This window comes from Dermochelys coriacea, chromosome 4, assembly GCF_009764565.3.
Source record: "Dermochelys coriacea isolate rDerCor1 chromosome 4, rDerCor1.pri.v4, whole genome shotgun sequence".
In the NCBI taxonomy this organism is placed as follows: Eukaryota; Metazoa; Chordata; order Testudines; family Dermochelyidae; genus Dermochelys; species Dermochelys coriacea.
Window position 1 is genome coordinate 138,342,375 of NC_050071.1, and position 16,477 is coordinate 138,358,851.

The 16,477-nt window shown below is 47.0% G+C and overlaps 1 protein-coding gene across 5 annotated transcripts in view; it reads right to left on the reverse strand.

Annotated features, from left to right (window-relative positions):
• The window catches only part of LZTS3 (leucine zipper tumor suppressor family member 3), a 130,215-nt gene that overhangs the window by 13,875 nt on the left and 99,863 nt on the right, over positions 1–16,477 (reverse strand). For 3 of the 5 annotated variants that reach the window (XM_038400614.2, XM_038400615.2, XM_038400617.2), the window contains exons 2-3: positions 5,392–5,496; positions 1,560–2,048 (exon numbers count right to left, since the gene is read on the reverse strand). In XM_038400614.2, the coding sequence (XP_038256542.1) occupies positions 1,560–2,009 (450 nt within the window). In that variant the 5' untranslated portion in view covers positions 2,010–2,048; positions 5,392–5,496. The remainder of the gene's footprint in view (positions 1–1,559; positions 2,049–5,391; positions 5,497–16,477) is intronic. The other 2 variants (XM_038400618.2, XM_043512771.1) reach the window with 1 other exon arrangement.

Genomic DNA, 16,477 nt, shown 5'->3' on the forward strand with positions numbered 1-16,477 from the left:
CTTCAGGATAGGTTGTAGATCCTTGATGATGCGTTGGAGAGGTTTTAGTTGGGGACTGAAGGTGATGGCTAGTGGCGTTCTGTTATTTTCTTTGTTGGGCCTGTCCTGTAGTAGGTGACTTCTGGGTACTCTTCTGGCTCTGTCAATCTGTTTCTTCACTTCAGCAGCTGGGTATTGTAGTTGTAAGAATGCTTGATAGAGATTTTGTAGGTGTTTGTCTCTGTCTGAGGGGTTGGAGCAAATGCGATTGTATCGTAGAGCTTCATTGTAGACAATGGATCGTGTGGTGTGGTCTGGATGAAAGCTGGAGGAATGTAGGTAGGAATAGCGGTCAGGTTTCCAGTATAGGGTGGTGTTTATGTGACCATCACTTATTAGCACCATAGTGTCCAAGAAGTGGATCTCTTGTGTGGACTGCTCCAGGTGAGGTTGATGGTGGGATGGAAATTGTTGAAATCATGGTGAAATTCCTCAAGGGCTTCTTTTCCATGGGTCCAGATGATGAAGATGTCATCAGTGTAGCGCAAGTAGAGTAGGGGCATTAGGGGACAAGAGCTGAGGAAACGCTGTTCTAAGTCAGCCATAAAAATGTTGGCATACTGTGTGACCATGCGGGTACCCATAGCAGTGAGACTGGGAGTGGATGGGTCATTACACAAAGTAAAACTATTTCCCCTTGTTTATTGCCCACCCCCCACCATTCCTCAGACGTTCTTGTCAACTGCTGAAAATGGCCCACCTTGATTATCACTACAAAAAGTTTTTCCCCCCCTGCTCTCCTGCTGGTAATAGTTCACCTTAAGTGATCACTCTCGGTACAGTGTGTATGGTAACACCCATTGTTTCATGTTCTTTATGTATATAAATCTCCCCAATGTATTTTCCACTGAATGCATCCGATGAAGTGAGCTGTAGCTCACGAAAGCTTATGCTCAAATAAATTTGTTAGTCTCTAAGGTGCCACAAGTCCTCCTTTTCTTTTTGCGAATACAGACTAACACGGCTGCTACTCTGAAACCTGAAATTAATGGGAGTCTTTCAACTGTCCTCAATAAGCTTTGGATTGGACCCACACAGAGCCTTTCACTGGAGCATCTCAAAATACTTCAAGTATCAGTTCAGCACAGCAAGGTGAAGGGACTTGTGTGGGGTTTCACAGTCAGGCCTGACCCATAAGAGTCTAGCTTCTCTGTTGCCACTAGCCAACTCTTTTTACATGGAGGTATACATCTGTGACACCTGCACAGGCTCCTAAGTGCCTAAATCCCTTTTGAAAATATTTCAGCTCCTAACTCACAGAGACATTGCAATGCTAAGAACGCCTAAATACCTTTAAAAATCTGAACCTAACTCTGACTTGGGTAGCCTAGCAGTGAAAGACTCATTACCAATCCCACGAGTTCCCAGAAGGTAGAGTTTTACTCTGCTCAGCCTCCTGAGACCACTGAGAATTACAGACCAAGACCTGTCCTGTTCTCTCTGCTTCACTGTCTGGATTTGCATCACTGGACTTACGCCCTGCAAGCGTCACAGGGCACCAAGGTGTAACGGAATCTTACCTGGTCCAATTTGCCAGAGACCGGCAATATCTTTGGTGGGTTACTGGGTTCTCTATATTGGGGAGGAGGTGGCAGGTTTTTCTCGTTGTTGGTGGTAACGTTCCCACAAATGTCTGTCTTCATCTTCTCACTCTTGCGCAGGTCCCCATTGATGTAGAGGGAGTTGGAGATCTTCTCTGACTTGTAGGTCTTCTCCTCCCCAGAATAACGGTTAGAGATCTCCCGCGTGGAATAGCCATTCCGTGAGCCATCAGCCTGCCTGCTGCTGCTCTGAGTCCTGGTTCCCACGCTCTTCATCGCAAACTCTTGCTCATTGGCGACTCCGCTGCCCACGCTTCCCATAGTGTTTTGGGAGGAAGATTCAGAGGACCTGGAGGCAAACGAGTGGAAGGTGTCCTGGCTCTGGTAGCTTGAGTCACTAAAAGCAGACACGGTCTCTAACTTGGCCATGGCAACTCAGAGGTGAAGTTGAGGCATGAGTCAGTGGCACTGAAAGAGAGGAAAAGGAGAGAGTTACTGGATCGCCTTTATTTACTATCTCCCCTTTGCTGAGCATTGAACACAGAGGAGCAAATGTGTCTCTGAGCACTTGGGCTGTATGCGCTGGGGCAGGAATACTCCCCTCCCAGCCTGCGGAGCAGGACAGCTGCTGGTCTGCACCTGCTCCTGTGACTGTGTTAACTCCCATGGTGGTTGAGACCCTGCTTCTCCTGTGGGAAGCAATGGCTGGTGGATTCTGCTAGCAGCAGATCCACTGACTCTGCTCCTCCCCTAATCTGCCCTTGCCCAGTTCTGTGTGCCTCTATGGGCAAGAGCATGCAGGAAGCCCTGCTGCATAGGCTCCCCAAATCCTGTCTGTCCCCATGCAGCAGAACTGCTCTGGTTCCTCTCCATCTGGGGATCTTGAGGCTGTGCTCACCGGAGCTGGAGGAGCAGGACGTGTGCTGTAGCAGGTATGTGTTGCAGCGCTGCCCAACAGCAGTCTACTGGGGGCTGATAGGTTTAAGGTGACCCAGCTACTGAGTCACTGTTGCAATATCTCTCAGGTCAAAATAACAGTCACTGGAGATGGAACATTCCTCCATGGAGGTCCCACCTAGTCCATCACAGGGCTTGGGTGGAATTGTTCCCTCCAGTACATTTTCCAGTACGGTTTGAAATGTCCTAAGCAATGGAACTTCCACCACCTCCCTGGAGAGACTAAACGTGAGCTGTAGAAGGCTGTGGAATAAAAAGCTTTCCCCCCACGACAGTCATACTAAAATTTTCCTTTACAAATTTTTACTCTCTTTATCCCTAAACGTTCTCCCTTTGATCACCCTAAACAAGCCCTTTTCCCTTTGGCTGTTTACCCTTCATTCGCTTGCAGATGCTTATCTTGTTCCTCCTTGTTATTGCTGAAGCCAAACTATGGGTATTTAATTCTTTTTCTCTTTCCTCCTATGTCGGTTTCTCCAGCCTGGTAAACATTTGTGTGGCTTTCCTCTGAATTCCCTCATATGTACCAGCATCAAATGTAGCCAGAGTGTTTTAGGTGTGGATGCACCAGTCCTGAACCTCCAACCCCAGGAGTCCATCTCCATCCTCTCTTCAATGCAGGCATCTGACTTGGAACATCTTCATACTGAGTGATTGGCCAAAGAGGTGACCTCATGGCTGCATCCCAGGTCGCCGGGGAGAGTTCTTTAAATCAAGACTTTGAGCCTCTGGAGTGATAAACTATGGCCTGTGTTTTCAAAAACAACTAATGATTTTGGATCCCTCATTTTTTGGGTCCTCATCATGAGGGATATTAATGGGCTGGGTTTTCAGAGGGCAGTTGGTCAGCACTTTATGGAAATCAGGCCCTCTTTAAAAGCGTCTCAAATTGAGTACCCAAAATCACTAGTCATTTGAAACTTTAGGCTTATGACCTTTATTGATCATGTCTGCACTACACGAGCACCCAAACTATGCTAACTAAGCTCCTAAAGTTCTGCCACACCATGCACGGTGTGTGTGTGTGCGCGCGCGTTTCGGTGTAAAGATTAGGATGTACTTTTTATCCTCAATCTCTGGTTATGGTCCTCGTCAGGCATCTAGATGTGCACCCCCAGGACATCACAACCCATACTCAACCAGATCCTGAAGACATGGCCAACCCATAAAATACAAAGCCCTAGAACAGGTCACTCTAGATTTTGTCTGAATAGGGTTTCTGGGAGGATGACAATGTTATACTTGATGACAACACCAGGTTTTCTATTCATTTCAATCACTAGTTAATTCAATAATGTTTAATTTAATCCAGCACCTCATCAGTATGAAATCATTTCTATTAAAAAAACTGAAATTCCTTTATTTTGATCACCCTACTGGTTATTACTGGAGAATCTGATACAATACTAGCTATGGGCAGTTGTTTATTAGAAGTGAAGGCCAATATTCTGAATGCAAGGGAAGAAGAAAAATCACAAGGAAGAGCCGTGTGACAATAATCTGGGCCTGATCCAATTAGTCATTAAAGTCAATGGAAAGAGTCTCATTGGCTTCAATGAATAGTGGGCCAGACCTTATAGAACTATATCCTTACAGGTATCCTTAGTTCTATAAGTATAGAGTTCTAAAAGCTCCATCCTTAGAGGTTTTTAAGGTCCAACTTGATAAAGCCCTGGCTGGGATGATTTAGTTGGTGTTGGTCCTGCTTTGAGCAGGGGGTTGGACTAGATGACCTCTTGAGGTCTCTTCAACCCTGATATTCTATGATTCTATATGCTGTTATTCAGACATAGACACTGATCCCATTTCCACTGAAAAGCCACCAATTCTCCACTATCTTACACTCACTGTAGTCATTCATGGTTGTACGAAGGGGGTGTAATGTGCTACCAAGCCTGATTTCTTCATTCTGTGCACTTTAGAAGTCATGTTTCACTTCCGCAGGTGTAAATGGTGACATGGAGTGGCAAGGCAGTGGAGAATCAGGCTCCTGATTTCAGTCTGAGCATGGCGGGGCCTGTCAAAAGCACGGCCAAGAGTTTTGAAAGCTACAATGCGCACCCGACTGGTCATTGGCAAACAAGAGAAGATGCTTCTTCCAATCAAAATTATGGGAAATGGAGGTGGTAGAAATAAGAAGGAGACACTAATCAAAATAGAAATGGGTCAAATCTCAAGGACCTGCCTCGTTTCTTCACTCAGGTAAATTCCCACTGACCTCAAGGAGACTTTTGCATGAGTATGCACTGAGCAAGCACTTCAATGTCTGTTCCACGAGAGGTGTATTAGGTCCTTTACAGACAGTAAGACGACAAGGTCCCAGTCCTGAAGAGCTTAATTATACTTCACGCTGCCGTAGTATCTTTTATTCAAGGATCTCAATTAACAATATTGGGTCAGATCTTCATCTAATGCAAATCAGTCGCACCTGACTTCAATAGAGTTAAGCTGATTTACACCAGCTGAGAATCTGGCCCAGCCTGCAATTAAACCTTGCAACACCTGAGAGAGAGGCAAGGCTGATCTTTTGTTGCATGGGTCTTCAATTATAGGTTTCCCAGGCTAAAACCTCGGATTGACCATGGGTGGATGTGGACCGGCTGTAGGGAGTGCAGCAATCAAACCTCAGGACATCCTGGAGAGGTTCCCACCCTGTACAGTGGAGATAATGATGCCGACCCTCCCTGGAGATCCTTAATGGAAAGTGACATGTGCGTCTGATCTGTTCATAGCAGCTCGGTGACACAAAGGGTCAGACCATGCTGGGGGTCTCAGTGGGAGGTTTCATTCGCCCAGGGTGTCATTGCGAGGTTAGCTCTCCCCCAAGCAAAATACGACAATCGGTTTTATTTACTTTGGTGAGCCAGCTTAGGTCTAAAGGTCGGCTCCGATACAGCAACTCCTATGCTCCCAAGTGTCCCCTGTTATCACAGCATACTCATGGCTCTGGATATTTGCACTAAAAATGGAATGAAAAAATAAAAGGTTACAATAAGGTCCATGACTTTTGACTTTTCTTTTATGCAACTGCATTTCTAGAGACTTTGCCCTTTGCGTCGCCACCACCCTCCCTGGGCTTTGCTCTGAAAAGGTGACCTGATCAAACTGCAGCCCTGCAAGTTAAACCACCTTGGGCTTGATCCTGCCTAGGGCAGGTGAGCAGAATTGTGCACCTAAGCACAGGAGAAAAACTGATGAGCTGGGCAGGGGACCCATATCACATATTAATGAGATTAGTGCCAGGTGGCTGTCAAGTCATGAGGCAAGGGCTTAGTGAAAAGCTTGATGCTCAAATCCCTGTCTTCACCCACACCCTGCCCATATTTTAACCCTGTGCTCTTGCGAGTAAGGGTACGAAGGCATGCAGGGATTCCAAACTGGGGTTCTGGTTCAGGCCTGTCTCTCATTGTGTCCTGTTAGGAAAAGTTTCAGGTCTTTCCTGTAAATAATCTCACCCTGATAGCTTTGAGCAAATAAAAGATCCCCAGCTCCTATACATAAATCCAGTCTGACATTACAACAGGCAGAATATATTTCAAACAAAAAACCCTGGACGGGGAGGTGACACAGGTTAGCGGTAGAACTCCCACCGCTCAATGCGACTGCAAGGCAGTGAGGTGCTGTCACTTTTCACCCAATGCACAGTCAACCTGTAGAACTTCTTGCCAGAGGATGTTGTGAAGGCCAAGACTATAACAGGGTTCAAAAAAGAACTAGATAAGTCATGGAGGTTGGGTCCATCAACGGCTATCAACCAGGATGGGCAGGGATGGTATCCCTAGCCTCTGTTTGCCAGAAGCTGGGAATGGGCCACAGGGCATGGATCACTTGACGATTACCTGTTCTGTTAATTCCCTCTGAGGCACCGGGCACTGTCAGAAGACAGGATATTGGGCTAGATGGACCTTTGGTCTGACCCCAGTATGGCTGTTTTCATGTTACCAAAGGCTACGACTAAAATGTAGCCCCTAGTACTCCTGGTCTGCCAGGAGCACTTGTGCTGCAGAGAAGAAGGGCGAAGGACTGAAGAAAATGTTCATTAATCAAGAAAGCAAGACTTGTCAGAGATGCTTCTATGAAGTGCCACTTGCCGGAAATGTTAGTGCTTCATTCTAGAAGAATATCCCAGCTCTATCAACAGTTTAGGCCAGGGGTTCATCTTGTGCCACTTGAAATGCACCCAAGACTGAGGATCCCCAGGGAACCCTCCCAGGGAAATCATTATTTTAACATATCAGATAATGATACAAGCTAGTCTAGGGGTTCTCAACCTTTTTCTTGCTGAGACCCCCTTCAACATGCTATAAAAATGCCAGGGCCCAGTGGGAGCGGGAGCTGGGAACTCGGGGCCGGGGGACCCTTGGCATAGGTATAGTTTTACTTCTATGGGGGGTGGGGAGGGGCAAGAGCTGGCAGGGCTCAAGCCAGATCCGCCCAGCGGGATGCAGGGAGGGAATGCCACCTCCACCCCTGACTCACTCAGGAGGCCACTGAGCATGTCTGGGTTGTGGGGGTCGCAACCAAAAAAAATATAACTCAAAGGGGGGACTCAGTTCAAAAAGTCTGAAAACCGCTCAGGGTGCAGGCAGAGAGTAGCGAGGGGTTGTGTGCAGGCAGAGGAGTAGCTCAGGGTGCAGGCAGGGGGTAGCTAGGAGCTGTGTATGGGTGGGGGGCTACCAGTGCTGCTCTGGCTTTGGGGGGAGGTTTGCCAACTTCAGCCCCACACCACTCCTGGCTTTGGGGGCTTGAAGGGGTGCTGGTATCAGCCTTGTGCCGCTCCCGGCTGGGGTGTGGGGGGGCTGCCGGCTTTAGCCCCGCACCACTCCTGGCTAGGGTGGGGGGGGCCACCGGCTTTAGCCCCACACAGCTCCTGGCTGGGGCGTGGGGGTGGGGCTGCCGGCTTTAGCCCTGCACCGCTCCCGGCTTCAGCGCCGGGGCTCAGGGCCAGCTGTGGGGCTCCGCAGCGCCCTGAAAGGGCTTGCAGACCCCCAGGGGGCTGCGGACCCCTGGTTGAGAACCGCTGATCTAGTTCACTGGAAAGGCAAAACACTTGCTCTGAGCCCCCAGGGACAAGTCATTTCTGGCAGGGAAGGCATAGAGGTATTCAGAGAAGGCATGACTCTAGCAGAAGCAGGGAGTTCACCCCAAACCTCAATCTGTGGGGGTGCCCCTTGCTAGGACTATGCCACCACTGAGCCTTCCAGCCCATCACTGTTACAAATCAAATTATACAGAGTCACTTTTTAATGGAGTAAAATAAATTAGCACTCGGATCAACCAGTCCAGTCCCTGGCACTTTTGTAACAGAAAGGCAATGACGAGAAGGTGATATGCAGAAAATAACAGCCATCAAAATGAGTACTGGGCTGGAGGGTCTGGTCGAGCAGGAAAGATTAAGTTTATTGTGGGCTGCCTGGCTAAGAGACCATTTCTTATGGACAAACCCTACAGAAGTGAATAGAGAAGGATACCCTCATTATTAGTGTTTAAAAAAGCCTATATGAGTCTATAGTAGGGATAGAACACTAGGGATTTCAGAGTTATGTTTCCAGAACCCTATTGGTTTAATCGCCACTAAATCCAATGGAATTTTTTCCATAACAGCACTAAGGAGGGGTGTGAGCAGATGTAATTTCCAACCTGCTCAGTGTCCGCACTTTGGGAAGACTCAAAGCTCACCCCCTTCCTTGGGTTTGTATTTAACAACAAAAAATTAACAATGATAAAACAAACTTCTGCTCAAACCTTCTACCCAGGCTTGGCTGTTCCTATGGTTCCTCCCTCAGGACTGCTCAGCCCACACCCTAAGTCCTCTCTCTTTAGGCAGCCAATTCTATTTCTTTAATATCTGGACAAGGTAAGAAGTCGCTGGCTTCAAGGAGTCAGCAGAAACCCCACAGGAAAACACTGGTACAAGGGTTGGGGGCAGTATAACAGCTGCAATGCGCACATATGTTTGAAGGGTGTAAACTCCAATGAGCAAGCAGTTATTTAGGGAAACAGAAGTTGGTATTTGGTGTAATGGGATGAAACTGAGCTATGGAAAATTTAGACTGAAGAGCAACAAAAACAAACGAATCAAAAAAGCATCCAAGCAGCGAGGTGTACTTGACTGTGGATCAGCTTCTGAAGGCACATGGAACCTCCGCTCTTTTGAGACAGGATAGCGCGATGCAACATACACTAGGGAACAGACCTGCACCAGCAGGGAGAGAGACCCTGTGATCTACTGTCACAGGGCTTCTCCATTCCAGGGTGGGATTTTTACATGCAAGCTTCTCAGCACTGGCCTAACCCTGCTTCCACTGAAGTCAATGGGAGTTTCCCCCGCCTGAGCTAGATATTGGTGCAGGGAGTATATGTAGCAGTTCATTGCCTTTTGTCCATTCACTTTCACACCGATAGCACTAAGGATTAGGCCCTTTTTTTTCCCAGCTAGTCACTCTGCTTTTGACCTTGGCTGAAATGGCATCACAGGAGAAACTGTCTGAACAGCACTGGAGTCAGGGTTCTCCCCAGAGCTCCCTGGAGCACACGCTCAGCAAACAGGGAAGGGAGTGCAGGGGGGAGTAGAAGTCAGAGGTGTCTGTAAGTGAGCAGTCGCCCTCATGGCATGCAGTCAGCTCTGTGTTGCTCCGTCCGTGCTAAGGCCAGCACCACATGCGCCCTGAACAGACCTGCAACTCCACGCCAAAATGACAGCAAGAGGCATGTAAGAGGACATACACCTGGCCGACGACACTCCAAAGCTCCTCCACTCGCGGCTTGTTCTTTTGCTTGATGAGCCCAGCAGCAGCGAAGTGCTTGCCAAGCCCTGCTGGGGAATAGGGGTTAGCTGCTGCTGCTGCAACAAACTCCGACAGATGAGATCATCGCAAAGCGAGACATTGACAAACCACTGCCTCGTTTCTTCCCAGCTTGAGTGCTCAGCTGACTGAGTAAGAAAGAGCTCAGTGGGTTGGTCCAGGGACAGGAGCCCTTTCACCCCGGCATTGCTAGGGATTTTAAGTGGTGACTGTGGGATGACAGGTTGGTGACCAGTGTCAAATAAGTTAGTAGCCTCAGTCCAGTGCACAGCTGCCCACATCACAAAAGACCTCCAGACTGGTCATAATACTGGTCCCTTTGGCTGTCCCGAAAGCTGAGGGACTGAGGGTGCAATTAAAAACCTGCAGCTGGCCCGTGCCAGCTGACTTGGGCTAAGAGGTTGTTCAATTGCAGTATAGCCATGCGGGCTCAGGTTGCGCCCAAGGTCTGGGACCCTCCCACCATACAGGGTCCTAGAGCCCAGGCTCCAGCCTGAGCCTGAACATCTACTGCAAATAAACTGCCCCTTAGCCAGAGCCTGAGCCCGAGCCAGCTGGGATAGGCCAGCCACGGGTTTTCAATTGCAGTGTAGACACACTTGAGGTGGCCCTGCTAATAAAGGGTGGGGACATTTCATGGTTAAGGCACAAAACATTGTATACATGAAATGAAAGAGAGCGCAAGTGTATTCAAGTTTGCCTTCTCGCCCCCTCTGGACCCAGCCATGCCCAGGGTCAGTGATTAATGCAATGTGTCAGCAGTGAAGAAGATGGGGAGTGCTGGGGACGCTCACCCTGCATTAATGAGAGCACTGCGGTGCAGACATCAACTTGTTCCAGCCCAGAAGCTAGGCTTAAGAGGGATGCCACATGATCATGATGAGAATCACACCTCAGACACTTCCATTCTATGCCCCCTTTTCATCCTGTGTGCTTCTGACTCCTTTGCAGTGGGGCTAGAGACCTGCTGCTGCTCAGTGCAAATTAGCCTTCACTCAAACGTTCTGGTGCAATCATTGCCCAGGCTGACTTGCTGTAGAACTTGAACCCAAAACCTCTGGATTTAAAAGCATGACCATCTACTACTGGAGCGAAGGGTGAGTTGAGGCAGTAGCTGACTTAATATGCAAACTAGATACCATTAACTTAGGTTTGAACAGAAACTGGGAGTGGCTGGGTCATTACACATATGTAATCTATTTCCCCGTGTTAAGTATACTCACACTTTCTTGTCAACTATCTAAATGGGCCATCTTGATTATCACTACAAAAGTTTTTTTCTCCTGCTGAAAATAGCTCATCTTAATTAATTAGCCTCTTACAGTTTGCATGGCAAATTCCACCTTCTGTGTATGTATATATATATCTTCTTACTCTATGTTCCATTCTATGCACCTGATGAAGTGAGCTGTAGCTCACGAAAGCTTATGCTCTAATAAATTTGTTACTTTCTAAAGTACCACAATTAGTTCTTTTCTTTTTGCAGATGGGGGGGAGGGATAGCTCAGTGGTTTGAGCATTGGCCTGCTAAACCCAGGGTTGTGAGTTCAATCCTTGAGGGGGCCATTTAGGGATCGGGGCACAAACTGGGGATTGGTCCTGCTTTGAGCAGGGGGTTGGGGATTGGTCCTGCTTTGAGCAGGGGGTTGGACTAGATGATCTTCTGAGGTCCCTTCCAACCCTGACATTCTATGGTGTAGACACTAGAAGGGGACAAACAACCACAAAGTGTTAGTGTAGGTTACACAGTTGTGCAACAGTTGCATCCACCTCACTGTGCATCACATAAGGTCTCAAGGAAGAACATGAGAGGAACTCCATGACAGAGCTCAGCCTGACAATAAATCCAGGCACTGCAGAGACTGGGTTTGTCTCTCTCTTACCAAGGAAAGTGATGTATAAAAAAATCAACTGGCTCAAATAAAACTCATCCCATTCTGTGCCTGAGGATTATGCTAATCAGGGAAGACTTTTCATTCAGTTAATTACGTGTGTGTTTAAGAGTAATCTTTATTTCAATGACTTTGGAGGATTTTTGGTCTTTATAGGCCGCTTGTCCTTTATGTATCCCAGCTGCCGGTGGCTGATATCACAGAGTGACTGTAAGGTCCCAGTGCTAGGAAAGAGGAGAGAATGTTACAGACTTGCATGCAAAGTTCTCTATCAAATGAGCAGGGTTTCGGGGAAGAAATCCAGTTTAGTGTTATCAGCTTTGTAAATTTCATGGTGACATTTACACTGACTTTTTGAGGGCAAGATGAAGTAACCGGAGAGACGCTTTTATCCTTTTTAAAAAAATGGCGTGTCGATTTAGTGCTGGTGAAAGGGACAGACTGTTAACACTCCCCAAGGCAGCTCTCTCGTGCCAGGCAATGTCTAACACAGAGACACTGAAAGCTTGTCCCACACTGTCCTGCAGGGACCATCTTCACAGCCCCAAGGCCCATTCTGGACTTATGAGTTTGGGTTCTTATAAAGCCCTCTTCCCTGTAGTATCTGACCTGCCCTGCCCTGCCCTCTTTACCAAGACTGCTAACAGTATGTGATGGTTTTTGTGATGTGGACACTTGCCCACTGAGAACTGTCCTGAAATCCACCACCTGACCCCCTATAAGCTACCAGTCTGATGGCCACCGTTTTCAATTACCACCGTCCTGGGCTGGCTTCCAACGGGCATCAGAGACAAGGGACAGATCTTCAGCTGGTGTAAAAACTGACCAAGCATTAAGTTGAAGGAGCTATGGCAGCTTACACCAGCTGAGGAGCTAACCCAAAAGGTGGTGGGTCCTCGAAGCAACCCCCTGAGCCAGTCCACCACGGCCATCAACAAAAGCAACCAGACCCGGCTCAGGCTAAAACCCAGGAATCAAACAACTGGGGAACCCTGTCTCCCTAGAGACACCTGGCCTCTCTGCTCCTATAAAACTGCGCCGGAGGGGGAGGGGGTTGAGTCTCTCTTTCCACTGAGTCCAATGGGCAGAGTGCTTGACTCCAAGGGCCTGATTAGGCCTTCGGCTTCCATCCCTACTTTGCATCTCTGCCCTGTCTACCTGGATGAGGGCTAAACCAAGAGTTAACTCCTTGCCTGCTGGGATTCAGGTAGGAGCTTGACATCTTGTTAGAAGCAGCTTTTACATTTGCTTCATACCATAGATCATGGATGGGCAACTGGTGGTCTGGGAGCTGCATCCGGCCCCGCCAGATCATTTTGTCTGGCCTGCCACAACCCAGCTTGGGGATGAGATTTGGTAGGCCAGGGCCAGGAAGGGAGCAGGGAGGGTTGCCGGCCGGCGGGGGAGGACCTTGCACTTGTCATGTAGCGCTGTGGTGAGAGACAAAAATGGGACAGAGTAGGGCGCTGGGCCCAACTCTGTGGGACAGGAGCCATGGGGTGAATACGGGGTGGGCTTGCTCTCCAACTCATCCCAACTCCTGGACAGGACACAACCCATCAAAGCATTTTAGTGGATTTTGTGGCCTTCTCCCACCTTAAAGCTGACCATCCTTGCGGTAGAGGAAAAGCCATAGGCCTTGTCAACACCTGGGCAGATAGCAGACCCCGGCCCATAACATGCGGCTGAACGACATCCATTCAAAGTTACTCTCACCACCACTCTCCGCTCTGCGGGCACCCAGAAAGAAGCCAACACCCAAGCCCCTCACACATAGTGACTGACAGCCAGCCATCGTTCGGAGCCAGATTCTGTGCCCTTCCTTCAGCAATTCACTGACTGCTCCTGGAGTAAAGCGCTATTCACCGAATCGAGCCCTCTGGTTGGAAAACACAAATGCCTACTTCCTGAAACATTGCAAAATAGCCAAGATGTTTTTGCTCTGAAGGGTTTGCCTCCCCCCACCCACCACACTTTTTTTTTTAAATGTGAATTTTTCCTCTGGAATTTTAATGGAAAACATGAAGACTGGTATCAAAAGGGCTATTGATATATTTGTTTACTGAAAAGTCAAGTTTTGGCAAATGCAACATTTTGCAATCTTTGCCGGTAATCTTTTGCATAGCAAAATTTGAAAAGGGTTTAAAAAACATCTGGAATGAACCTACCAGCTTGAGGACAGGTGTTTGTCATCTGCATATCATACACATCCCTCACTAATGCTTTGGGGCTATGCCAGGCTCTTGTCGTCTGGCAAAACAGAATTTATTTGGCTGTAGCCAGTTCTCAGGGAGCCTGAGCACTGTCCAGCTGGCACCTTCCCTCCGCAGGGCAGCTCCCCAGAGAGAAAGTGGTCACAAAACTTCTCTCTTGGTTGAGCGGAAGGAGGAAAGATGAAGGTCCCTAGCGCACTTTTTCTTGGTCACATTTCATGTACACCCAATGATATGCCATGGGGGCTGCACAAACCCCCAGATACATAGGGACAGCCGTTGTAACCACAAGGTCCATGACTGATATTACAGCAGAGTCTAGAGGCGATGACTGAGATCAGAGTTGCATTGTGCTAGGCACTGTACATTCACAGGTTATGAGATAGGTCTTTGGTACAGGGACTGACAATTTAAATAGAGAACATGGGCCCAGGGTGGGAGAAGGGAGAAGGGAAACATGCTCATCCCCTTTAACAGATGGGGAATTGAGGCACAGAGATCCCAAAGTCACCCTGGAAGTCTGTGGTAGTGCCAGGAACTGATCCCAAGCCTCCAGAGTCTCAGTCCACTGCCTTTCTACCTTACTCTAGTCTCCTCTCAAAAGCTACTGGCATATAGCTGTTAGCTACATATTTACTACTTCTATATCAGAGCCTTAACCACAAGACCATCCATCCTTCTCTTAGCACTTTTATTATCTTTTTTTATCCCATCTTCAAAACGCTAGATGGCTATTAGAAGCCACTTTTGGAAATGTTGGCGATGATTTTAGGTGCCCAAGTGAGACCCCTTCTCTCCACCAATGCTGCTCTGAACTACGTTGTGCTGAACCCTACAGATTTTAAACAAGAGTAGACAGATAGATGCTATTCTAAAAGATCTGCTCTTGGAATTACTGTGGGGAAATTCTCTGGCCTGTGTTATGCAGGAGGTCAGACTAGATGATCACAATGATCCCTTCTGGCCTTGGAATCTACGAATCTATAACCCACAACATTTTGCTTGTCTGTTTAGATTGTCCCTTCTGTCTAATAGGTTTTAAGCTTGACCAGCTTTGGAACAGACTACCTTCCATTATATCATGATGGCAACCCACTTGGCAGCCTGAAATAGTCTGAGTTACCCTATGGTGATGCAGGGGAGACCTAAGTGAGAGGGCATCGGAACATACCAGCCAGAAGTCATCTCAGACTGGGAATCAAGACCAGGCCTGAAGGGCAAAGCAACTTGTTAGCGACCGACCTGTCTCTCTGTTGTATCCCATCCGCAGCACACAACTGGACCAAGCATCAGGGAGAGGGAGAGGGGGAGAGAGAGAGAGAGAGGTTTTCCATTCATTGCAATCCTCCCTTCTATGTTATGTTTATCTTAACAGCAGGATGCATCCTACAAAAATGACTAAGACAAAAATCAATATTGAACCAGCTCTTCCCCCACTTCCCCAGAAAGGGCATTTGGTTACCAAGGGGCTTTAAATGAAAACCTGGATTAAGAGGCTTTATGCAAACACAAAAGGAGGACAAGGGAACCTTTCCAGAATGAATGTTGATTTAACTTTCCATTTCCGAGTATTTCAATCTGAACTCTTTTTGTTTAATAAAAGCTGGAGAGGAATTCCTTTGTCTGGATGGATTATACTGGAGCAGGCTCCCCAGCAAATCCTTTTGCAAAAGTGCACAGACCCCAAATTAACTCTCTAATGTTGTGACAGAAAAGATGGCTCTAACATCATCCTACCGGCCCAATATCTAATTAATACAATCACCCTTCTATCTGCCTAGGAATATACTGCATGCCCATCACTGCAGTAGGAGTGCCTTAAATTCTAAAAGTGGCAAGGAAATATCATCTTGTGATTAAGATGCTAGATTGGGACTCAGGAGATCAGGGTTCAATTTCTGGCTCTGCCACAGACTCACTGGGGGGCTGTGGGCAAGTCACTTAATCTCTCTGTGTCTCAGTTTTCTATCTGTGAACTAAGGATGATCAGACTTCTTATTGCCAACCTCTGGTTTATTTAGCACATAAACTCTTTAGGGCAGCAATGGTCTCTCACTATGTATTTGTGCAGTGCATGGCACAATGGAGCTCCAATCTCAGTTGCAGCTTCTAGGTGCTACAATAATAAAAACAATTATGTTGATTTGATTACTCTTGTATAATCAGATCTGCTTTAGCTAAATTCGTTTGCAAAGTCTAAAATTATTTGAATTTTTTAAAAAAAGCTTTCAGATAAGCAGTTGAACAGCGAACTAGGCCAGATTATAAAGACCTCACTATTTTTCATCTAATAGGTTAATTGTTAACACTGTAACTACAAACAAATTTGGAAGACATATATAGCCTTTGTGCCATTCCAGCTGCTGAAAGGAATCAATCCGTTATCTGAGGAATACAAAATTCTAATAACTAGCCTGAAAAATTCAGTGAATTTGCATCAAAACTAAAGCATGGGGTCCCTGTTTGATTTTTAAAGAATAGAGTTATTGTCAAGGGTATTTGAAGGTCAAATATCTGCCCCATTTTCATAATAGTTATAATCAATGGAGAGAGTTCTCTGGGCCCTCATTAGCTAGATTTTTTTTAAAAATCAAACATTCTATTACCAATAAACATGCTGGCCACATTTTTGTAGGACCTACATAAACATAATATTTAGTGCTTCCTCTGTTGGTTCTACAGCGTAATTAAATAGATGACATTATTCCTAGAGAGTTGTTCTGCTTGGAGGAACAATGTCTCATTCTGGCATGATGATGTACTATAGAAATAAAGGTAAGAGATGTTAAATGAAAAGGGCCATGAAAATTTCAGCTCCATTTGAAACAGAAGTGGAGGGATGAGGGGAAGATAGATTACTATATGGAAGAGGACAGATTTAGTAGAGAACAAAGAGTCTAGGGCAGTATTAACAAATGCTGGAGAGGAAACACAGTTAAAAATCATGAAAAGTAATTTACTCTGTCCCTGCCAAAATGTCCTCAAAAGCCACCATGTAAATCTGAGATCCCTCTTCCTCCAACACTGTT